This window comes from Ornithorhynchus anatinus, chromosome 7, assembly GCF_004115215.2.
Source record: "Ornithorhynchus anatinus isolate Pmale09 chromosome 7, mOrnAna1.pri.v4, whole genome shotgun sequence".
NCBI lineage: Eukaryota > Metazoa > Chordata > Mammalia > Monotremata > Ornithorhynchidae > Ornithorhynchus > Ornithorhynchus anatinus.
Window position 1 is genome coordinate 68328071 of NC_041734.1, and position 24770 is coordinate 68352840.

The 24770-nt window shown below is 51.8% G+C and overlaps 1 protein-coding gene across 3 annotated transcripts in view; it reads left to right on the plus strand.

Annotated features, from left to right (window-relative positions):
• ANKS1A (ankyrin repeat and sterile alpha motif domain containing 1A) overlaps nucleotides 1-24770 on the plus strand; it is a 160874-nt gene that overhangs the window by 44323 nt on the left and 91781 nt on the right. For all 3 annotated transcript variants that reach the window (XM_029068156.2, XM_029068157.2, XM_029068158.2), the window contains exon 2: nucleotides 24365-24445. In XM_029068156.2, the coding sequence (XP_028923989.1) occupies nucleotides 24365-24445 (81 nt within the window). The remainder of the gene's footprint in view (nucleotides 1-24364; nucleotides 24446-24770) is intronic.

Sequence of the window (24770 nt, forward strand, 5' to 3'; positions counted from 1 at the left end):
CCAAAGTCACACAGCCGACAAGTGGCCGAGCCGGGATTCGAACCCATGACCTCTGACTCCAAAGCCCGTGCTCTTTCCTCTGAGCCACGCTGCTTCTCAGTATATATATATTATATATAAAACATATATATGTTTATCTACTCTACTTTGACAGTTTTAGTTCGTTTGACCTCCTCAGGACCAGGGAACTGAGCCTAATCCGTTCATTTATTCAATAGTATTTATTGAGCGCTTACTATGTGCAGAGCACTGTACTAAGCGCTTGGAATATGCAGTTCGGCAACAGAGACAATCCCTGCCCAACGATGGGCTCGGTCTCATCTCCATTTGGTAATATCCTGTGGCTCGGAACCACGCCTCCCACCTCTGGGTTTCATTCGCTTATCACTGAATCAGTCACTGGTACTTATTGAGCACTTACCGAGGGCAGAGCGCTGTATTAAGTGCCTGGGGGAGTCCAGCACAACCGAGTCGGTAGACGTGTCCCCAGCCCACAGTGACCTTACAGTCTAGAGGGGGAGAGAGAAGTTAATATTCATCAGTAAATTTTGATTACGTACGTAAGTGCTGGGGGTTGAGGGTGGGGTGAATACCAAGTGGCCTCCGGGTGCAAATTCAAGGGCGTAGATGATTCAGAAGGGAGAGGGAGGTGGGGGAAGGAGGCTTAATCTCACAGAAAGTGCTCAATGAATGCCACTGAAGGGTAGGTGGGAGGGATGAGGCCTAGAGAAGCGGCGTGGCTCAGAGGAAAGAGCTTGGGAGTCAGGTCATGGGTTCAAATGCCGGCTCTTCCACTTGTCGACTGTGGGCAAGTCACCTCACTTCTCTGGGCCTCAGTTCCCTCATCTGGAAAATGGGGATTAACTGTGAGCCTCCCGTGGGACAACCTGATGACCCTGTATCTCCCCCAGCGCTTAGAACAGTGCTCTGCACATAGTAGGCGCTGAACAAATTCTAACATTATTATGATTAAGGCAGGCTCTGCCCTGGACCGTGCTGTTTCCTCCGCATACGCCTTGGGCCGACAGAGTCTCCGGCCTGCCAGGCCCACGGTTTCGCCTGCGCTCTGCGCTGCTCGACGCCAGCTCTGTGAAGTTGAAATTCCTCCCCCCGAATTCCCGGAAATGATTGCAGACAAATGTGGAAGAGGACGGGAAGATGAATCCGGTTATCCCTTATCTCTCCGGATAGCCCCAGTGGTCACATTGCAGTTCAGAGGGTTCGGGATGGCCCCGACGAGTCTGAGATGTGTTCTGCTGGGTTTTTTCGTCGTCGTCGTTTGAAGAAAACGACTGAATGCTTTCCCCCACTGAGTTCGTTCACTCAGTCGTATTTTTTGAGCACTTACTGTGTGCAAAGCGCTGTACTAAGCGCTTGGGATGGTACAATATAACAGGACGAATTCCTGCCCACAAAGAGCTTACGGTCTCGAGTTAGGCACGGAGCAGAGATCGTGGGTCCAGAGAACCGAAGAGCAGTGTGGCCTAGTGGAAAGGGGCTGGGCCTCGGTGTCAGAGGGTCTGGGTTCTAATCCTGGCTTCACCCCCTGCCCGCCGTGAGACCTTGGGCATTCACTTCATTTCTTTGTGCCTCGTTTTCCTCGTCTGTAAAATGGGGATTCAATACGCGTTCTCCCTCCGACTTAGACTGTGGGGCAGGGGCCGTGTCCAACCTGACTAACTTTTATCTTCCCCGGCGCCCAGAACAGAGGTTGGTACGTAGTAAGCGCTTAACAGATTCGATAAAAAACAAAAAACAAACGCCATTGAACAAGATGGGAAGATTCCCTTTAATAATAATAATAATAATGTTGGTATTTGTTAAGCGCTTACTATGTGCAGAGCACTGTTTTAAGCGCTGGGGTAAATACAGGGTCATCAGGTTGTCCCACGTGAGGCTCACAGTCTTCACCCCCATTTTACAGATGAGGTCACTGAGGCACAGAGAAGTGAAGTGACTTGCCCACGGTCACACAGCTGACAAGTGGCAGAGCTCTGCACGGACTGTGGGAGGGAGGGAGCTTTGCTCAAACCCACCGGGGCTGTGTCGGGACCGAACAGACCCAAGGCAGCCCGGGGGAGCCTAAAAAAGAAGCATTTTGGCCTAGAGCATAGATCAGGGGCCTGAGAGTCAGAAGGACCTGGGTGCTAATCTTGTCTCCTCTGCTCTGTGACCTTGGGCAAGTCATTTAACCTCTCTCTGCCTCATTTCCCTCATCTGCAAAATGGGGATTAAGACTGCGAGCCCCATGGGGGTTAGGGACTGTCGTCCAACGCGATTTGCTTGCATCCACCCCAACGCTTAATACGGTGCCTGGCACACGGTAAACGCTTAACAGATACCTCAGTTATTATCATTATCGAAAACACGTACAAGTCCCCGAACCTCTCCGGACCTCGGTTTCCTCGTCCCCGTCACTGGGATAAGATGCCTGCTCTCTCTGCCTCTTAGACTGTGAGTTCTGTGTGGGACGACGGCTGTGTCCTGTCGGGTCATTTTTTATCATCTGGTTTCTACCCCGGCGTTTAACACTCTGTCACCTAATAAGTGCGTAACGGGTGTGAAGATTACGGTATCTTCTGTGATACGATCAAAAGGCAGCCGAATCTGGTCTCTGCCCCAGTGTTCAACACTTTGTCACCTAATAAGTGCGTAACGAGTGTGAAAATTATGATGACATCTTCTGGGATACTCTGAAAAGGCAGCAGAACACTTTGAGTCTGTCCCGATGTCCTTCTGGGAACTGAAGATCAGCAGTTTCCCTTCTGGTGGGGGGCAAACTGGGCCCAGCCGGGGACCCCCCAACACCCCCACACCCCGGCCCCATCTTGCCAGCTAGTCCTTTCGGGCAGGGGTTTTTAATCTTTCTCTAAGAAACCGTTTCCCTGTAGGACTTCCCCATCCTTAGCACCTCCCACCGCCCCTCCAAGCGCCCCCACAAAGTCACTCACACCCACAGAGGCGTCTGACCAGAGCCCAGGAGATGGAGAAGGTGAGAAACTGTCAATCGTCAGTCAGTCGTATTCGTCGAGCACTTGCCGTGTACAGAGCGCCGTCCTAACTAATAATACCTAAGAACGCGCTCTTCGGTTGGGATCAGCCATGTACCAGGTCCTGGAGAGATCCCGTCGTCATTCCTTCAGTCGTATTTATTGAGCGTTTACTGTGTGCAAGACACCGTACCGAGCGCCCGGGAGGGTACGGTGCAGCAATAAACAGACCTTCCCCGCCCACGTGAGCTTACAGTCTAGTCGGGGGGACAGGCGTTATTATAAATACTATCGAGCGGGCGGCATATAAGGCAGAATGGAGAGCGGAGCGAAGTGGTGTGGCCCGGTTGGAAAGGCACAGTCCTGGGTTCTGATCCCGGCTCTGTCATTTTTTTTTTAAATAGTATTTATTAAGCGCTTACTGTGTGCCAGGCACTGTATTAAGTGCCGAGGCACTGCACTTGCCTCCTGTGTGACCTTGAACAAGTTGTAGGCAGGGGCTGTGTGTGTTTATTGTTATATTAATAATAATAATAATGTTGGTATTTGTTAAGTACTTAATACGTATAGAGCACTGTTTTAAGCGCTGAGGTAGATACAGGGTAATCGGGTGGTCCCACGCGAGACTCACAGTTAATCCCCATTTTACAGAGGAGGTCACTGAGGCACTGAGAAGTGAAGTGACTTGCCCACAGTCACGCAGCTGCCAAGTGGCAGAGCTGGGATTCGAACCCATGACCTCTGACTCCCAAGCCTGGGCTCCTTCCGCTGAGCCAGGCTGCATCTCTGTGCTTCTGAGAGCTTGGACTTGCACAATACGACAATATAACAGACATGTTCCCTGCCCACATCGAGCTTACGGTCCTGAGGGAGAAGCAGTGTGGCCTAGTGGATAGAGCACCGGCCCGGGGGGTCAGAAGGACCTGGGCTTTAATAGTAATAATGTTGGTATTTGTTAAGAGCTTACTCTGTGCAGAGCACTGTTCCAAGCGCTGGGGTAGATACAGGGTAATCGGGTTGTCCCACGTGAGGCTCACAGTTAATCCCCATTTTCCGGATGAGGTCACTGAGGCACAGAGAAGTGAAGTGACTCGCCCACAGTCACACAGCTGACAAGCGGCAGAGCGGGAATTAGAACCCATGACCTCTGACTCCCAAGCCCGGGCTCTTTCCACTGAGCCACGCAGCTTCCAAAAGCACTGAAGTCCCATAATTATTATTACTCAAACCCGCCTGACCCTGTCGAGTCCGAACCCGTTTGTTTCCCCCCCCCCCCCACACACCTAGCAGTCCTTCCCTCCTTGCAGCTCCAGACGCCAAACGAAAAGTGGCCCCCGGGCACCTGGGACCAAAGTACAGGTTCCGGAAATCCCCAGGTTTTATGGTGACCTGGGAATTCTCTGGGAATATCAGGGATTTGGCCTGCCATCAGGGGCAGAAATACCTCAGTTGGGATCTGAGCTGGGAATGGGCGGGGACCCTAGTTCAGGACGTCCTGGTTGGAGGTCAGCTAAGTCCCGGATCGAGGAGAAGCAGCGTGGCCCAGTGGAAAGAGCACAGGCTTGGGAGTCCGAGGTCATGGGTTCGAATTCCGGGCTCCGCCGCTTGTCAGCTGTGTGACTGTGGGCGGGTCACTTCACTTCTCTGGGCCTCTGTTCCCTCATCTGTAAAATGGGGATGAAGGCTGTGAGCCTCACGTGGGACAACCCGATTACCCTGTATCTCCCCCAGCGCTTAGAACAGTGCTCTCCACGTAGTAAGCGCTTAACAAATACCAACATTATTATTATTGTTATTAAAGTCTCTTGTGCAAGGTCACCCGGCAGACAAGTGGCAGAGCTGGAATTAAAATCCAGGTCCTTCTGATTCCTAAGACTCTGCTCTTTCCACTGAGCCACACTGTTTTTTATTTATATGTGTGTGTGTGTGTACACACATATATACATATATGTATACTTGTATATATGTATATGAACATATATATTCATGCATATACATATATATGTATGTGTGTATATTTATGTACACACGCACATATATCTTGATTCTATTTATTTGCTATTGTTTTAATGAGATGTTCTTCCCCTTGATTCTATTTATTGCCATCGATCTTGTCTGTCCGTCTCCCCCGATTAGACCGTAAGCCCGTCAGAGGGCAGGGGCTGTCTCTATCTGTAACCGATTTGTCCATTCCAAGCGCTTAGTACAGTGCTCTGCACATAGTAAGCGCTCAATAAATACTATTGAATGGAGCAAAGGGAGCTCCTTCTCCCACTGACGCCCAGGTCACGGTCTTCGCTCCTCTCAGACACTAGGGAAACTCATAGAGGCATATGAAACGTGTTTCTATATAAGGGTATGGTTGGCTGTAATAACTATTATTGTTATTTAATTGAAGAGCTTACTATATGTCAAGCTCTATTCTCATCACTGCGGTCGATCCAAGTTAAGCCCCAAATGGAGCTCGCGGTCTAAGTAGGAGGGAGGACAGACATTGCATCCCCATTTTACAGATGGGGAAACTGAGGCCCGGAGGATTTAAGTGACTTGCCCAAGGTCACGCAGCAGACACGTGGCAGAGCCGGGATTAGAACTCAGGTCCTCTGACTCCCAGGCCCGGGCTCTTTCCACGGGGCCACGCTGCTCGGCAACCCGAAATCCTAACGGGCAGAGCCGGGAGACCGAATTAGAGAGGTTTCCGAGGCCGGGTCCGTGTGTACGGCCGATACGGGGAGAGGAAAGGAAAGCGGGAAAATATGGTCTTATTTAAAGCTACGATTAGGTTTTTATTATGTCCCACAGTCGTCCGCTTTCCTCAGCTATTTTCAGTAACAGGAAGTGACAGTTTAAATAGCAGTGTTAGCTGAATCGTGGAGAAATCTTCATTTTCTGAGTTAGCGTAACCAGAGCGGGGGGCAGCTAGAATTTATTTTTAATAACAATAGCAAGAAAATAATAATAATATTTGATAGGTGCTTACTATGGGTTAAGCACTGTACTAAGCACCAGGGTAGGTTTAAGCTAATCAGGTTGGACCTAGTCTCTGTCCCATGCGTCCCACCTTTAGGAACACATTTATTGGATTAATGAAAATAGCCCTTATAGGAAGCGACCTATAATAATTATAATAATTATGGCATTTGCGGCGTGGCTCAGCGGAAAGAGCCCGGGCTTGGCAGTCGGAGGTCGGGGGTTCCGATCCCGGCTCCGCCACCGATCAGCTGCGTGACTTTGGGCAAGTCACTGGACTTCTCTGGGCCTCAGTTCCCTCATCTGGAAAATGGGGATGAAGAGTGTGAGCCCCACGTGCGACAACCTCATTACCTTGTATCTCCCTTAGAACAGTCCTTGGCACATAGTAAGCGTTTAGCAAATGCCATCATTATTATTATTATTCTTTTTTAAGCCCTTTCTGTGCGTCAGACGCTAGGGTAGATACAGGTTAATCAGGTTGGACACGGTCCCTGTCCCACCTGGGGCTCACAGTCTAAGTAGGAGGGAAAACCGGTATCGAATCCCCTTTTTACAGATGAGGAAACTGAGGAACCCTAAGTAAAGTGCCTTGCCTAAGGTCACACGGCGAGCAAGTGGAGGAGCCGGGATTGAGGCCGAGGTCCTGCGACTCCCAGGCCCGGACTCTTTCCAGGAGAAGCAGGTGGCTCAGGGGAAAGAGCCCGGGCTTGGGAGTCAGAGGTCATGGGTTCGAATCCCGGCTCCGCCACTCGTCAGCTGTGTGACTTTGGGCGAGTCACTTCACTTCTCTGGGCCTCAGTGACCTCATCTGTATAATGGAGATTAAGACTGGGGGCCCCACGTGGGACAACCTGATCACCTTGTATCCTCCCCAGCGCTTCACACAGAGTAAGCACTTAGCAAATACCAGCATTATTATTATTATTATTTCCACTCGGCCACGACTGCTTCTCCCCTCCGTCTCCCACTGCCCCTCCGGCTCACGGTCTCCGCTCTCGTCAGGTCTGACCTCTCGCTTCCTCCCTCCCCCTTGGGACTTGACAAGCCGCAGCCGTCCGTTTCCAGAGCGCCTCTGAGAAGGCATCTCCTCCAAGAGGCCTTCTCCAATTAATTTCCAATCTCGCCCGCTTATCTCTCCCCTACTACCTACTCAGCACTTCTGGGCCACTTGTGTAATCGCCCCCGCCCTCGGCACTTAGGTTGTAAACTCTCTTCCTTAAGCAGTAACTCATGCTGTATTTCCCCTTTTCCTCCTTCCTCTTCTCCGTCATTCAGTTGAATATCTGTCCTCCCTGCGCAATTGTAAAGCTTCTCGAGGGCAAGGATCACGTCTACCAACTCTGTTTTACTCTCCCAAGTGCTTAGTACAGTGCTGGGAGGAGCAAACGTGGCTAGAGAAGCAACGTGGCTCAGTGGAAAGAGCCCGGGCTTGGGAGTCGGAGGTCATGGGTTCGAATCCCGGCTCTGCTGTGGGACGGTGGGCAGGTCACGTCGCTTCTCTGGGCCTCAGTGACCTCATCTGTAAAATGGGGATTAAGATTGGGAGCCTCACGTGGGACAACCTGATTACCCTGTATCTACCTCAGCGCTTAGAACAGTGCTCGGCACGTAGTAAGCACTTAGATACCAACATTATTATTATTATCAGTGGAACGAGCCCGGCCTTGGGAGTCAGCGGCCATGAGTTCTAATCCCGCCTCCGCCACTCGTCAGTTGTGTGACTTTGGGCAAGTCACTTCACTTCTCTGGGCCTCAGTGCCCCCATCTGTATAATGGGGATGAAGACTGTGAGCCCCACGTGGGACAACCCGATGACCTACCCCAACGCTTAGAACAGTGCTTGGCACCTAGTAAGCGCTTGACAGATGCCATCATTATTAAGCGCTTGGGAGAATAAAATAGTGTTGGTTGACATGATCCCGACCCTCAAGGAGCTTTGCAGTTGTGCAGAGAGGAAGGACATGGCACATAGTAGATGCTCGGTAAAATACGATGGACTGATCGAGAGGGAGTCTGGTTTAATGGAAGGAGCGTAGGTCTGGGAGTCAGAATACTTGGGCACTAATTGGCTCTGCCAGTTGCTCGCTGTGTAATCCCGGGCAAGTCACGTCACCTCTCCGTGACTCATTCACTCATTCGTGCAGTCGTATTTATCGACCGCTTACTGGCTGCAGAACACTGTACTCAGCACTTGGGAGAGTTCAGTAAACAGGCACATTCCCTGCCCACAATGAACTTACAGTCTAGAAGGACTCACTTTCAGTTTCGGACGCAGTTTCCTCCTCTGGAAAATGGGGATTCAATTCCTGTTCTCCCTTTTATTTAGGCTGCGAGCCCCCTGTGAGACAGAGACTGGGCCTGATGCAGTTAACTTGTATCTACCCCAGGGCTTCAAACAGTGCTTAATATACAGTAAGCACTTAAATCCATTATTATTATTATTATTATCTGATTACCTTGTGTCTACTCCGTCAGAACAGTGTCTGGCACATAGTAAGCGCTTAACAAATACCATTATTATTATCGATTGACTAAAAGTAATCATTAGAAATGAGGCGACTCTTCATCTTTTTCTGTCTTTTTCCCAGACTAAGCCCCCCTTTTCCTCTGCTCCCCCTCCCCATCGCCCCGACTCGCTCCCTTTGCTCTACCTCCCAGCACTTGTGTATATATATACATATTTATAATTCTGTTTGTTAATGATGTGTATCTATAATTCTCTTTATTTATATTGATGCTATTGATGCCTGTTTACTTGTTTTGATGCCTGTCTCCCCCCTTCTAGACTGTGAGCCCCGTTGTGGGTAGGGATGGTCTCTATTGGGTGCTGAATTGTACTTTCCAGGCCCTTAGTACAGGGCTCTGCACACAGTAAGTGCTCAGCAAATACGATTGAGTGAACGAATGAATTCTGCAGCTGCTTCCCAAGAAGTGGAAGCTGGAGCTGGGGAGGGGGATCGACTGGATAAACTGGATAATGGAGTGATTTCTATATAGTCTGCCTCGTCTTGCTCTTGGGAGTCGATGCTGGCTCTAGTGTGAAAACAATGAAGTAACATTAACGGGTCAGATGCCGTAACGTTGCGAGGCGCAGTAAGCCCCAGAAATTGAAACTGCGGATCGGTAATCATGATGGTATTTGGTAAATGCTTACTCCGTGTCAAGCACTGTTGTAAGCACTGGGGTGGGGAGACAAGCTAATCGGGTTGGACGCAGTTCCTGTCCCACATGGGGCTCAGGGTCTTAAGCCCCATTTTACAGATGAGGGAACTGAGGGCTAGAGAAGTGGAGTGACCTGTCCAAAGTCACCCAGCAGGCAGGTGGAGGAGCCAGGATTAGAACCCAGGTCCTTCTGAACTCCCAGGCCTGAGCGCTATCCACTAGGCATCGCTGCTGCCCGGTAATAATAATAATAGCGATAATGGTATCTGTTAAGAGCTTACTATGCGCCAAGCTGTGTTGTAAGCTCTGGGGTAGATACGAGGTCATCAGGTTGTCCCACGTGGGGCTCACAGTCTTAATCCTCATTTTACAGACGAGGCACCGAGAAGTGAAGTGACTTGCCCAAAGTCACACAGCCGACGAGTGGCGGAGCCAGGATTAGAACCCATGACCTCTGACTCCCGAGCCCTGGCTCGTTCCGCTAAGCCGTGCTGCTTCCGTCAGGCGGCCACAGGTCGTGGGGTTCAGAATTGGAAAGTGAACTGGTCCTGAAATAACTACACACACACGGCTGTTCTTCATTCTTGAAGAAGATGCCACTGATGGTGAAATTTACCGCTGAGTGTCATGTGTGACCAGAAAGGCCAGCGTAGGGACTCACAGTCCCAGTGATCCTGCATACACAGGGAAGCCGTCTTTTTTTCTGTCATTATTATTACTATTTTCACTGTTATTACTATGGCATTTGTTAAGCGCTTCCTAAGTGTCAAACCTTGTTCCAGGCATTGGGGTCGACACAACTTAATGAGATGGGACACCCTCCTTTTCCCACATGGGATTCACAGTCTGAGGCGGAGCGTGAATAGCGATTGAATCCCCACTTTACGGTTGAGGAAACTGAGGCACAGAGAAGTTAAATGGCTCGCCCAGGGTCGCGCGGCAAGCACTCGGCAGAGCTGGGTGTAGGAGAGAGGTCCCTTGACTCCCAGGCCCACGGTCTTCCCACGGTCTTTCCACTTTCCAGCTAAAGCTGCTTCTCAAAAGTCACGTTGGATGTTTGCGGAGCGTCTGGTGGCATTGTTTTACAGTGTCCTTAAACCCTTTTCTCTGGCCTCCTTGCTTTTAGTTTCCAGCTCACCATTCAAGCAGTCATTTGGGTATCCTGCTATAGGTCACTCTCGCCGCGTTCCCCTACCCGGCACAGCTGCGTCAAGGGGAGTAGAGTTTCGGCGCCCGACGATGAACTTCTTTCCGGAAGTTAGATGACACTGACGATATTACCCGAGGAGCTGAGAGAGACGTTTCTGTGGGGTCTGAGCGAAGGCAGCTCCGGAGTCCTTTAATTCGGTCTAGAGATGAATAATATGCTCCCGTCGCACTCCATTTGCAAGTCACCCGAAAGATGTGCTGGCCTTTATTGTTTTTCGACTTCCTTTTGGAGCGTTGAGTCATTGGTCAGAATGCGGTCTAGATAAAAGAATACTTTCTGACATTATCTGGCGCGGAGTTGCCAGGATCAGTTGTGTATGGGTGGCTTCTCGGGGGCGGGATGATGTATCAACTCCGTTTTCTTTAATTTACCGTCAGCCCTAAATGCCCGCCTGTTACGGCAGAGCGATTCGCAGTCCTTTACCGTGCCGTCTCTGTTGTGAGCTCTCTTCTTTTATGGTATTTATTAAGCACGTACTACTCGTGAAACGCTGTTCTGAGCTCTCGGGGAGTTACCGGTCAATTCGGTTGGTCCCTGCCCCACATGGGGCTCACAGTCTAAGAAGGAGGGAGAGCAGGTGAACCGAGGCACAGAGAAGTTACGTGACCTGCCCAGGGTCCCCCAGGAAGAATTTGGCAGAGCTGGGATTAGAACCCAGGTCCCCTGACTCCCAGGCCCGTGCTCTTTCCGTAGGCCATGCTGTTTCTCACTGTGGGCAGGGAACTTTTCTAGTATGCTGTTGCAGTGTACTCTCCCAAGCGCTTAGGACAGTGCTTAGTAACCAGTAAGCTCTCAATAAATACTATTGATTGATTAATTGTTGAGTGCCTCTGGGACACAGTCATCTGCAGCAGCGTGGCCTAGTGTCTAGAACCTGGACCGGGGAATCGGAAGGACCTGGGTTCTAATTCCGGCTCCGCCACTTGTCTGATGTGGGACCTTGGCTGAGTCACTTCACTTGTCCGTGTCTCAGCCACCTCATCCGTAAAGTGGGAATTAAGACTGTGAGCCCCATATAGGCCAGGAACTGTGTCCAACCTGGTTAGCTCGTATCTACCCCAGAGCTTAGCACAGTGCCTGCCACGTGGTAAGCGCTTAACGACCACCACTATTATTATTATTATATGACTGTCTACGGACGTTGGACGTCGTCTGAAGCCTGTGCCTTTGGAAGAGTTTCTGAGGGGCAAAAGCAGAGCGTAATACCCGCGCCCTGGTCCCTCCTTGCGTCTTCCAGCACAGCTGCGTAGAATAAATTGCCCGGGATTAGTTTCTCTTAGCATTTCTGCTTTGCTCCGTTGGCAACGGGGAATGGATCCGACAGGGCAGCCTCCTCCTGGGATCCTGCCAGCCATGCCATCATGAAGAAGTCTCAGAATCTTAATGAGCTAACTGGGGAGCCAAATTGGCTAGGCCATTTCCAGAGCCCAGACCTACTAATGGGAGCAGGCGCTTTCGTCCGGTCTAGGAAGACGGTGTAGCGGTCTTGGGGAGACAGCCAGGAAAGTACAAGCTCGCTGGCCCATGGCCTTGGGTCTGTTTCATTTATTCATTCGATTGTACTTGCTGTGTGCTCGGGAGAGTACAATCGAACAATAAACAGACACAGTCTCTGCCCCCAACGAGCGTACAGTCTAGGGGGGAGACAGACATTCTAGAGCCACACTGGTAATAATAATAATAATAGTATTTGTTAAGCCCTTACTGTGTGTCAGGCCCCGTACTCAACGCCGGGGTGAATACAAGCCAATCGGTTGGTCACAGTCCCCGTCCCACGTGGGGCTCACGGTCTCAATCCTCATTTTACAGATGAGGTAACTGAGGCCCAGAGAGGTGAAGTCACTTGCCCAAGGTCGCACAGCCGTCAAGCGGCAGAGCCGGGATTAGAACCCGTGACCTTCTGACTCCCAGGCCCATGCTCTATCCACTACATCATTCTGCTTCTCGGGAATAATCCCAGGAGCATCCCGGAAATCTCGGGGGCATTCGGTCAGCGCTGCCCTTTCGTCACCAATCCAGGAGTACTCTTGCTAGGATCTTGTCGGCAGTGGAGACTAATGAGAAGCCCAAATATTGGATGAAATCTGATTTTTTTTTCTTCCCTTTCTTCTTGAAGATGGTAATAATGGTGGGGGGATCTTTGAGATCCCGTGGCATTTCCTCAGAGGCACCTAGGGAAGTCACCTGTATAACTGAGCGCTTACCGTGTGCAAAGCACCTGGGAGAGTACACTATAACAATAAGCAGGCACATTCCCTGCTCACAGCGAGCTTACAGTCTAGACGTGTGGCCTCTAGACTGCAGGGTGGCCTAGCGGAAAGAGCGTGGCTCTGAGAGTCAGAGGACCTGGGTTCTAAATCCGGCTCCACCACTTACCCCCTGTGTGATCTTGGACAGGTCACCTCACTTCTCTCTGCCTCATTTTCGTCAAATGTAAAATGGGGATTCAGTCCCTGTTCTCCTTCCTACTTACTCTGGGCTCTGATTATTCTGGATCCACCCCAGTGCTTAGTATACAGTGTGAGATGGTTAACTCCCCTCTTTAAATTTCCCGTCCCCCATCTCTTTCCCCTCATGATCTGCCCAAGCACTTTTTGAGGAAATGGAAACCATCAAGTGTGATCTTCCTAAAATCTCCCTTGCTCCTCTCCTGTCCCTCCCTCCTCTTGCCCTTTCCTCAACTCTCCCGTCTGTCCCAGCAGTAGCTCAAGAGGAGACCAAAATTCTCTCATGAGAGAAGAATTCTCGCAAAATTTTCTCTGGCCTTCTCTCAAAGTCCACCCCCTCCACCCGGGCCTCCGATCCCTTCCCTTCGTACTTGCCCCTTCTCTTCTTCCTTCCCTGACTGCCATCTTCAGCCGTGCACTCTCCGCCCCCGTCACTCCACGGAAACTGCCCTCAGAGGTCACCAATGATCTCCTTCTTGCCAAATCCAACGGCAAATCCACCCAAACCCTGTCCTCCCCCTGACTTTCCTGTCACTGTAGACAGCACCACTACCCTCCGGGCCTCACAAGCCGGGAATCTTGGCGTTCTCCTCGACTCACCTCTCTCGTTCAACCCAGTGCATTCAAACTGTCGCCAGATCCTGTCGGTTCAGCCTTCGCCACACTACTAAAATCCCCCCTTTCTTCTCCATCCAAAACGCTGCTTCGTTAATCCAAGCACTCATCCTAGCCCACCTTGATTCTGCATTAGCCTGCTAGCTCTGCCCGCTCCAGTCCATACTTCGCTTTGATGCCTGGATCATTTTTCTCCAGAACCGTTCAGTCCATCTTTCCCCACTCCTCAGGAACCTCCAGTGGTTGTCCATCCACCTCCACATCAAACAGAAACTTCTTCCCAGGGGTCTTAAAGCACTCAATCACCTTGCCCCCTCCTACCTCACCTCGCCGCTTCCCTACTACAACCCAGCCTGCACATTTCGCTCCTTTAATGCCACCCTACTCAGTGTACCTCAGTCCCATCTATCTCACTGCCAACCTCTTGCTCACGTCCTGCCTCTGCCTTGGAATGCCCTCCCACTTCATAGCCAACCGAAGATCAATCCCCACCTTCACAGCCTTAGTGAAGGCACATCTTCTCCAAGAGGACTTCCCGAACTAGCCCCTCATTTCCTCCCTTCTGCGTCACCCTCGCATTTGGCTTTGCACTCATCGTTCACCCCTCCCTCAACCCCACAGCACTTAGGAACACGTACGGAATGTATTTCTGTTAATGTCTGTCTCCCACTGTAGACTGTAAGCTCACTGTGGGCAGGGAACGTGACTCCAACTCTGCCATATTGTACTCTCCCGGGCGCCGAATACAGTGCTCTGCATACTCAACAAATACGAATGATCGACTGATTGATTGGGGACTTCCTCCTTGTCTGTGATGAGACTGGAGGCAGCGTCACTGTCGAGAGGTGGTCCGACGGTACGGGCGTTCGAAGCAGTTTGACCTAGTGAACGCAGGCCTGAGAGTCAGAGGACCTGGGGTCTGCTCTGTGACCTTGGACAAGTCAGTTAACTTCCCCGTCACTCCCTATCCTCGTCTGCAAAATGGGGATTCCTGTCTCACCACCCAGGTGGGACAGGGACTGTGGCCGACCCGATTATCTTGCATTTACCCCAACGCTTAATACGTTGCCCGGTATGTAGTAAACACTGAACAGACGCTGTCATTATGATGTAATGTCTTCAGCAATGTCAGTAAGCTTTTGATACTGATACTTTCAGCTAGAGAACAGTCTCCTTTTCTCTCCTGAAAGATTGAGTCCTAGCTTTTAAGAAATTGCAGACGGGACAAGCTCGCCTGGTTACCGTAGCCGTTCAGCTTGCAATCTGAAGTAAATATTTGCTCCCGCCTTCATTTTAGCCTGTGGTGGGATGTTGTTCATAGTCAAGGCATGTGATCTCTCACTTCCTTGCTGAAAAGACACAACTTGATTATGCTTTCCGTTTCCTCAGTTTTCTTCCTCATCTTGTTGATGATTCTGCCATCTGATTTGTTTCTGGGACTTAATTCTCTAAGTGTCATTTCAGGTTATACTTTTGAGGAAAGCGGATGGTGTAAACAGTCGTTCCAGTTATCATAAATGAGAGAAATTAGATCAGAACTCATGAATTCAGGCTCCTGACAAATGAGAATTGAACCGCCCCCCCCATTTATAGCACTAGCTCCCTCTCAAAATGCTATGAACATAATGCTATGTTCTTTCTACCTAGTCCTACTTGGGCAAGTTTTGGCCTTTTTTCTTTCTTACAGTATTTAAGCGCTTACTACGTGCTGGAGCAGGTACAAGCTCACCAGGTTGGACGCAGTCCACGTCCCATGCGGGGCTCACAGTCTTAATCCCCATTTTGCAGATGAGAGAACTGAGGCCCAGAGAAGTGCAGTGACTTACCCGAAGTCACTCAGCACACAAGTGGTGGAGCCAGGATTAGAACCCAGGTTCTTCCGGCTCCCAGGCCCGTGCTCTATCCTCAAGGCCATTGTTTTTACGAGATGGTCTCCCCCTCGACTCTATTTATTGCCATCGTTCTCGTCTGTCCGTCTCCCCCGATTAGACTGTAAGCCCGTCAGACGACAGGGACTGTCTCTATCTGTTGCCGACTTGTTCATTCCAAGCGCTTAGTACAGTGCTCTGCACATAGTAAGCGCTCAATAAATACTATTGAATGAATGAATGAATGAAAGGGCCACACTACTTCTCTCTACTGCTTGTGAATGCCTCCAGCTGGCCTTAAGTCTGATAATAATAAAATTGCAGGGATGTCAATGAACTGACCTTTCCTGAGCCGGCCGGATGGGAGGTTCCGATTGCCCAGAAATGATGGCATTTGTTAAGCACTTAGTATGTGCAAAGCCCTGTTCTAAGCGCCGGGTTATCAGGTTGTCCCACGTGGGGCTCACAGTCTTAATCCCCATTTTACAGATGAGGTAACTGAGGCACAGAGAAGTGAAGTGACTTGCCCAAAGTCACACAGCTGGCAAGCGGCGGAGCCGGGATTGGAACCCATGATCTCTGACTCCCAAGCCCGGGCTCTTTCCACTGAGCCTCGCTGCTTCCCAGAAAGACTCTGAAGAATTGCTTTTAGGTCCCTTTCTGCCCTTTTCAGTTGTTCTGAGCGGTCACTCAGTCAATTGTATTTATTGAGCGCTTACTATGTGTAGAGCAGTGGGAGAACGCAATATAAGAGAATTAGCTGCCCAAGACGAGCTTAGAGTTTAAAGGGGAAGACAGACATTAAGAGAAATAAAAAGTAATATAATCTATAATTTAAAGATAGGCACAAAAGTGTTGTGGGGTTGGAGGTGGGGCAAATATCAGAAGTCCAAAGGTCACAGCTCCAAGCACATAATAATAATAATCGTGGTATTCGTTAAACGCTTACTCTGTGCCGGGCACTGTACCGAACCCTGGGGTAGATACAGAGTAATCAGGTTGGACTCGTCCCCTGTCCCACATGGGGTTCACAGTCCCAATTCCCATTCTCCAGATGAGGGAACTGAATCACGGAGAAGTGAAGTGATTTGCTCAAGGTCATCCAACAGATAAGTGGCGGAGTCAGGATTAGAACCCAGGTCCTTCTGACTCCCGGGCCCGCGTTCTATCCACAGGGCTCATTGCTTCTCTGCACGGGCAACGCAGTCCGCCCAAGAGGAGCATTTTCAAGGCTCCGGCGGTTCAAGCAACCCCGGGGCAGCCCTAAAGTCACCCCAGAACGAGCCCTGGCTGGGATCCCCCTCCCTCACCCCTTTCCGAGCCAGCGAGTGGCCTGCTGTTCTTTCTCAACTCCAAGGGTCAAAGTACCAAGAGAAGCTAAATGAGCCTTAAGGTTTGCTTTCCTCAGTGCTCACGAGGGGCGGCACTTTCCCGGAGGTCTTTGACCCGTTCACAGAATCATTCTTCGCAGCCCTCTGGGGGAACTGTTTCTGCGGGCCCGGAGTGTCCCGGCTGCCGTTGCGTATCCGTTAACGACGCGAGCCCCTCACTCTGGCCAGGGCGAAGCAAGGGCCCGGTGACCGAGTCCGGTTGCCGAGTGGCCCCAGCTGGATGGGGCCAGGGATCCCAGAGGAGCAGCGTGGCTCAGTGGAAAGAGCCCGGGCTTGGGAGTCAGAGGTCATGGGTTCGAATCCCGGCTCCGCCACTTGTCACCTATGTGACTGTGGGCAAGTCACTTCACTTCTCTGGGCCTCAGTTACCTCATCTGTAAAAGGGGGATTAACTGTGAGCCTCACGTGGGACAACCCGATTACCCCCAGCGCTTAGAACAGTGCTCTGCACATAGTACGCGCTTAACAAATACCAACATTATTATCCCCTGGATTACTTCCTGCCATTTACTCGGCCCCGGGCCCCCGTGGAGAGGCCGCGAGTGGCGGTCTAGTCTCGATGCCGGTTTCCGGGAAACCGGCTGCCTTTTTATTTTAATTTAATGGTGTCCGTTAAGCGCTTCCGAGGTACCAGGCACCGTACTAAGCACCGGGGTAAATACAGGCTAATCAGGATGCACAAAGTCCACCTCCCACTCGGGGCTCACTGTCTTAATCGCCATTTTACAGATGAGGGAACCGAGGCACGGAGAAGTGAAGTGACCTGCCTAAAGTCACAGTGCAGAGTAGTGGCGGAGATGGGATTAGAATTCGGATCCTTCTGACTCCCAGGCTTGGGCGCTAGCCACTAAGCCTCACTGCTCTGCCGGGGTCTCCAGGGTTCCCAGGAGGGCCTGCACAATGCCTCCTCGGGCACTATTGGAGGAGACACTGTGCAAGGAAGACAGAACCCTTGAACATACGTTGGGATTGGTCTGGTACCTTGTCACCTCACCCTGTTGAAAATCAAAGGGCCCCGGAACTGGGTCGAGTGAGGGGGCTTTTTACTCTTGTTTTCTAGCAGAGGTTTCTCCCGACTTCTCGGTCGTCTAGATTCACTAGATTGTAAGCTCCTAAAGGGCAGAGGTCCTGCCTGAGCTCGCTGTGGGCAGCGGATGTGTCTGTCTGTGGTTATATTGTTCTCTTCCAAGCGCTCACAGTAAGCACTCAATAAATGCGATGGAATGAGCGAATGAATGTCCACCAAGTGCTACTTTGGGACAGTGTTCTGCACGTAGTAATCACTCAGTAATTGCCTTAGATTGATCTTAAACTCGGGACTAAATCTTGGCTCTTGGGAGCAATATTTTGGCATCAGCGTGTGCATTCACTCCACAGGGCGCGGGGGCAGGGAGGAACAGATAGGGTGATCTTAAGCATTTAGTCCAGTGCGCTGCATCCAGTAGATTGTAATCCCGAAGGTTGGCATCAGGCAGTCAGCGTGGACCCGATGGCAGGAGACTTCAGGTATCTGACAGCGTGGTCCTAATTCCATCCCCTAAGTCGCCACCCAAACCTCGCCTGAAGAAGCCGGTACAGACACACAAACACACACAGCACCCGCACTGGGCAGTGCCCGCCTTGACTTTAGAGGGTGTTGCCTATGGGATCGTCTCTTTATGCTGCCAAGCCTTTTTTTTTTCTTTTGGTACTTGTTAAACGCTTACCGTGTACCAGGGACTGTTCTTCCTAAGTGCTGGGTAGATACAAGGTAATCAGGTTGAATACCTGTCCCACGTGGGGCTCACACTCTCAATCCCCATTTTACAGCTGAGGTAACTGAGGCCCAGAGAACAGAGTGACTTGCCCAGGGTCACCCAGCAGACAAGTGGCAGAGGCAGGACTAGAACCCAGGTCCCGCTGACTCCCAGGCCTGCGCTGTATCCAGTAGGCCACGCTGCTTCTCTATTAGATTTGAGACTTGCAGATGGGAGAAGTGTGAGTTGACTTTGTGATCTTATGACTGCGGGGATCAGGGAGGTCTTTCACAACACCATAAGAACGAAACAAAAGAAAACTGGGGGGGGGGGGGGGCAGGGAAGGAAAATGACTTGTATTCCCCTTTTCGTGGTGGAGAGACCGTCCCAGTGGCCCACCGGTGCCACTAATAATAATAACTGTGGTATTTGTTAAGTGCTTACTGTGTACCAGGCCTTGTTCTAAGCACTGGGGTGGATACAAGCAATCCCTGCCCCACGTAGGGCTCGTAATCATTATCCCCATTTGACAGCGGAGGTAACCGAGGCACAGAGAATTGAAGTGCTTTGCCCAAGGTCACACAGGAGACAAGTGGCGGAGTCAGGATTGGAACCCAGGTCCTTCTGACTCCCAAGCCCGGGCCCCGTCCATTAGGTCAAGCCGCCCCTCGGCAGAGTGCGTGTGGTTGAGGGGAGAGGAGAGCGGAACGGCGGGGAATTTGGAGTCAACGGTGCCTAGGCCCCCGGCCCTCAGGCCGTAGCACGTGACTCACGGCTAGGGCTCCTTGGCTTTCGACCCCCAAGTTGTTGAACTCCGACCCAGGCCCCTCCGTACGGCAGCCGGCTCGGCCCGGGGAGGGCCTGGACGAGAAGCGGCGAGCGGAGTAGGCAAGAATGTCGGGGGAGTAAACTGCGGTTGACCTCCGTCCCTCAGATGATAAGTGGCAGTTGGAGGGTTTGTGTGTAGGGGGAATGAGGATGGGGGGCGGCCAAGGAAAACGGTGTTTAAGCATTGCCCATCTGCCCGGGATTAGTGCGGCTTTAGGCTCAAGCAGCCCCAGGCCTCGCCTGCCAGTTCCGGGGGCGGGGACGGAGGGGTTGCGTGGAGCTCTTTGTTTGGCCGTTGGCGAGCCGCCCGGGGTAATTACTGTTATTTCACCAAAACCTAATAAGGAGGAGCTGGCCCCATTACACCCCGGTTAGGAGAGCGGACAGTCGGCAGGGTTGGGGAGGACGGGAAGACGGTCCCTTGTGTAAACAGCAATTGATTTGGGTTCTACAGAGGCAAGAGCCCTGGTTGGAGGGGGACGGACCTTGAGGATCGGAGGAAGTGGGCTGGGCAGTGAGCGGCCCAAGGCAGGTTGGGTTGCCAGGGTGGCCGAGCGGAGTGCGTGGCATTTGAGGGGGCGGGGAGGGCGAGCCCCCCGTAGCGGGGCGTGGAGCTGGCGGGCAAGGAGGCCCGTGGGCTGCTCTGGAAACCTGAAGCCATCTCTTTCTCCAGAGGACAACCAGGCCTGTCCTTGACCGATGATAATAGTTACGGTATTTGTGAAGCACGTACTCTCCGTCAAGCTCTGTACTAATCACCGGGGTGGTTACAAGCAGATCCAGACACGGTCCACGGGCCACAGAGGGCTCACGGTCTCAATCCTCATTTTACAGATGGGGTAAGTGAGGCCCAGAGAAGTGAAGTGACTTGCCCAAGGCCACACAGCAGACAAGCGGCAGAGCCGGGATTAGCGCCTAGGTCCTTCTGACTCCCAGGTCCGTGCTCTCTCCACGAAACCGCGCTGCTCAAAGGGATGTTGAGTGGAGCAGTGGGAAAATCAGTCAGTGGCATTTGTTGAGCGCCTACCCTGTGCAGAGCAGTGTACCAAGCACTTAGGAGAGTAATAATAATAATAATGTTGGTATTTGTTAAGCGCTTACTATGTGCAGAGCACTGTTCTAAGCGCTGGGGTAGATACAGGGTAATCAGGTTGTCCCACGTGAGGCTCACGGTCTTAATCCCCATTTTCCAGATGAGGGAACTGAGGCACAGAGAAGTTAAGTGACTCGCCCACAGTCACACAGCTGACAAGTGGCAGAGCTGGGATTCGAACCCAAGACCTCTGACTCCAAAGCCCAGGCTCTTTCCACTGAGCCGCGCTGCTTCTGGCAACGGAGTTAGTAGCCACGTTCCAGGTATTGAACTGCCTGAGGATCTTAGAGAAGCGACGTGGCTTAGTGGAAAATGGAGTCAGAGGACATGAGTTCTAATCCTGACTCTGCCACTTATCAGCTGTGTGACTGGGCAAGTCACTTAACTTCTCTGTGCCTCACAGTTCCCTCATCTGTAAAATGGAGATTAAAACTGTGAGCCCCTCCAGGGACAACCTGCTTACCTTGTATCTACCCCAGCGCTTAGAACAGTGCTCGGCCCGTAGGAAGCACTTAACAAATACCGTCGTTATTATTATTTTAGGAAGAAGGAAGCCAAGTTGACGGCAGTGTGATTGTTTCCCCAGAGGTCCCCGGGCAGCCCAGAGCTCCCGATGCCCCGGGTGGGCAGCGCAAACATGGCGTGAAGCATCGAGAAGCAGCACGGCCTAGTGGGTAGAGCACGGGCCCGGGAGTCGGAAGGACCCGGGTCCTAATCCCAGTCCCACAATTTGTCTGCTGCGTGACCTCGAGCAGGTCACTTCACTTCTCTGTGCCTCAGTTACTTCATTTTAAAAGTGGGAATTAAGACTGCGAGGCCCAAGTGGGGCAGGGACTGGGGCCATCCCGATCATCTTGTATCTACCCCTGTGCTTAATGCAGGGTCTGGCACATAGTGAGCGCTTAACGAATACCATAAGAAAAAAAATCCGTCCGATCAAAGGGATCAGGCCGCCCACGTAAACGTAGACTTCTTTTGCTGTTGAAAGGGTTTTAGCCCTAGCTCAGTCGTGTCTGATTCCGGGTGTCCCAGCCTGGCTTCGTCTCGTGATGCTTCAAAGGAGCCACATGAAGGCACCTGCTCGTTGCCCCAGGGTTCAGTACCTAGGGCCGGCAGTGCCCTTGGGGCGGGAGTGGGTGGAAGTGGCATGTTTGAACTTTTCCAGCACGGTCCGGTGGGAACGGCATGGTCCGGGGAATCGGCGGCTCCGCGTTCTAATCCAGCCTCTGCCTAATGTTTGCTGTGTGACCTTGGGCGAGTTACTCACCTTCTCTGTGCCTCAGTTTCCTCACGTGTACTGCTACTTTGTTAATGCAGTCCCTCATCCTGTCCCGCCTGGATGATTGCATCATTCATTCATCCAATCGTATTTATCGAGCGCTTACTATGTGCAGAGCACTGGACTAAGCACTTGGAATGTACAGTTTGGCAAAATAGAGACAATCCCTGCCCATTGCCAGGCTCACAGTCCAGTCGGGGGAGACAGACAAAAACAATAGCGATAAATAGAATCAAGGAGATGTACACCTCATTAACAAAATAAATAGGGTAATAAAAATATATACAATTGAGCAAATGAGCACGTTGCTGAGGGGAAGGGAGAGGGGGAGGAGCAGAGGGAAAGGGCGGGGGGAAGCGGGCTTAGCTGAGGGGAGGTGAAGGGGGGGCAGAGAGGCACCAGAGGGAGCAGAGGGAAAAGGGGAAGCTCAGTCTGGGAAGGCTTCTTGGAGGAGGTGAGCTCTCAGTAGGGCTTTGAAGAGGGCAAGAGAGTCAGTTTGGCGGAGGTGAGGAGGGAGGGCGTTCCGGGACGGCGGGAGGACGCGGCCCGGGGGTCGACGGCGGGATCGGCGAGAACGGGGGACGGCGAGGAGGTGGGCGGCGGAGGAGCGGAGCGGGCGGGGTGGGCGGCGGAAGGAGAGAAGGGAGGAGAGGTGGGAGGGGGCGAGGGGATGGAGACCCTCGAAGCCCAGAGTGAGAAGTTTTTGTTTCGTGTGGAGGTCGACGGGCAACCACTGGAGGTTTTTAAGGAGGGGAGTGACACGCCCAGAGTGTTTCTGCAGGAAGATGAGCCGGGCAGCGAAATGAAGAATAGACCGGAGCGGGGAGAGAGAGGAGGAAGGGAGATCGGAGAGAAGGCTGACACAATAATCCGGCCGGGATATTACGAGAGCCTGTACCAGTAAGATAGCCATTTGGACGGAGAGGAAAGGGCGGATCTTGGCGATATTGTAAAGGTGAGACAGGCAGGTCTCGGTGACGGATCGAATGTGCGGGGTGAACGAGAGAGCCGAGTCAAGGATGACCCGAGGTTGTGGGCTTGAGAGACGGGAAGGATGGTCGTGCCATCCACGCTGATAGGGAAGTCAAGAAGAGAACAGGGCTTGGGAGGGAAGATAAGGAGCTCTGTTTTGGAGGTGTTGAGTTTTAGGTGGCGAGCAGACATCCAGGTGGAGACGTCCCGGAGGCAGGAGGAGATACGAGCCTGAAGGGGGGAGAGGACAGGGACAGAGATGTAGATCTGTGTGTCATCTGCATAGAGATGATAGTCGAAGTCGTGGGAGCGAATGAGTTCACCGAGGGAGTGAGTGTAGATGGAGAACAGAAGAGGACCGAGAACTGACCCTCGAGGAACCCCTACAGTTAGAAGATGGGAGGGGGAGGAGGAGCCCGCGAAGGAGACCGAGAATGAACGGCCAGAGAGATGAGAGGAGAACCGGGAGAGTTCGGAGTCCGTGAAGCCAAGGTGAGATAAGGTGTGGAGAAGGGGATGGTCAACAGTGTCAAAGGCAGCTGAGAGGTGGAGGAGGATTAGGATAGAGTAGGAGCCATTGGATTTGGCAAGAAGGAGGTCACGGGTGACCTTTGAGTGAGCAGTCTCGGTAGAGTGGAGGGGACAGAAGCCAGATCGGAGGGGGGCTGGGAGAGAGTTGGAGTTGAGGAATTCTAGGCAGCGAGTGTAGACGACTCGTTCTAGGAGCTTGGAAAGGAAGGGTAGGAGGGAGAAGGGGTGATAACTGGAAGGGGAAGTGGGGTCGAGAGAGGGTTTTTTTAGGATGGGGGAGACGTGGGCATGTTTGAAGGCAGAGGGGAAGAAGCCATTGGAGAGTGAGTGGTTAAAGATAGAAGTTAAGGAGGGGAGGAGGGAGGAGGCGATGGTTTTTATAAGGTGAGTGGGAATGGGGTCCGAAGCACAGGTGGAGGGGGTGGGACTTGTGAGGAGAGAGGAGATCAGCCTCCTTGATGACCTCCCAGCCTCCTGGCTCTCCCCACTCCAGCCCATACTTCACTCAGCAGCCCGGATCATGTACCGTTCTCGGCAGGACCCGTGTTCGTGGGGCCTTTCTCCTGTTCAGAGCGGTTTGGCAGTCAGTCAATCAGTCGAATTCCTTGAGCGCTTACTGCGTTCAGAGCTCTGTACTAAGCACTTGGAAGAGTACAACGCAACAAGAGAAGCGGCAAGGCCTAGTGGGTAGAGCCCAGGCCTGGGAGTCCGAAGGACCTGGGTTCTAGTCCAACTTGTCTGCTATGTGACTTTGGACAAGTCACTTCACTTCTCTGGGACTCAGTCCCCTCATCTGTAAAATGGGGATTAAGACCGTGAGCCCTATGGGGGACAGGGACTGTTTCCAACCCAATTATCTTGTATCTACCCCAGCGCTTAGAACAGTCCCTGGCACATAGTGAGGGCTTAACAAATACCATAATTATTATTATTAACAGAGAAATTCATCCATTCACTAGTATTCATTGAGCGCTTACTATGCGCAGAGCACTGTACTAAGCGCTTGGAATGTACAGATCGGCAACAGATACAATCCCTGCCCCTTGCCGGGCTTACAGTCTAATCGCGGGAGACAGACAAAAACAAAAGCAATAAATAGAATCAAGGGGATGAACATCTCATTAACAAAATAAATAGGGTAATAAAAACATATCCAAAAGAAATGACCGGTTTGGCTCAGCACAGCCTGGAAATCTGCAGCCTGCCTCTCAAATGGGTCGGTGACTTGAACTTTGACTGAATTCTGTTTTGTTTTTTTCTCCCCCGCAGCATCTGGAGAGGGCCCAGCGTGAACTGTGTGGACAGCACTGGGTACACGCCCCTGCACCATGCTGCTCTGAATGGCCACAGGTGAGTGGCCGCTTTCTGGTCCCACGTCCTAGCCCCAGGCCCTCCGACCCGTGTCTCCACCCTCGGGGGCCTGGGTGGAGGGAGGGGTGTAATACGAATAAAAATAACTGTGTAATTTGCTGAGCGCTTACTATGTGCCTGGCACTGTACTAAGCACTGGGGTGGATACAAGCAAATCGGGTATGCCCGGGAGGGAGTTAGAGGGAGAATGCCCACAGAGAGAAGCAGCGTGGCTCAGTGGAAAGAGCCCGGGCTTGGGAATCAGATGTCACGGGTTCAAATCCCGACCCTGCCACTTGTCAGCTGTGTGACTGTGGGCAAGTCA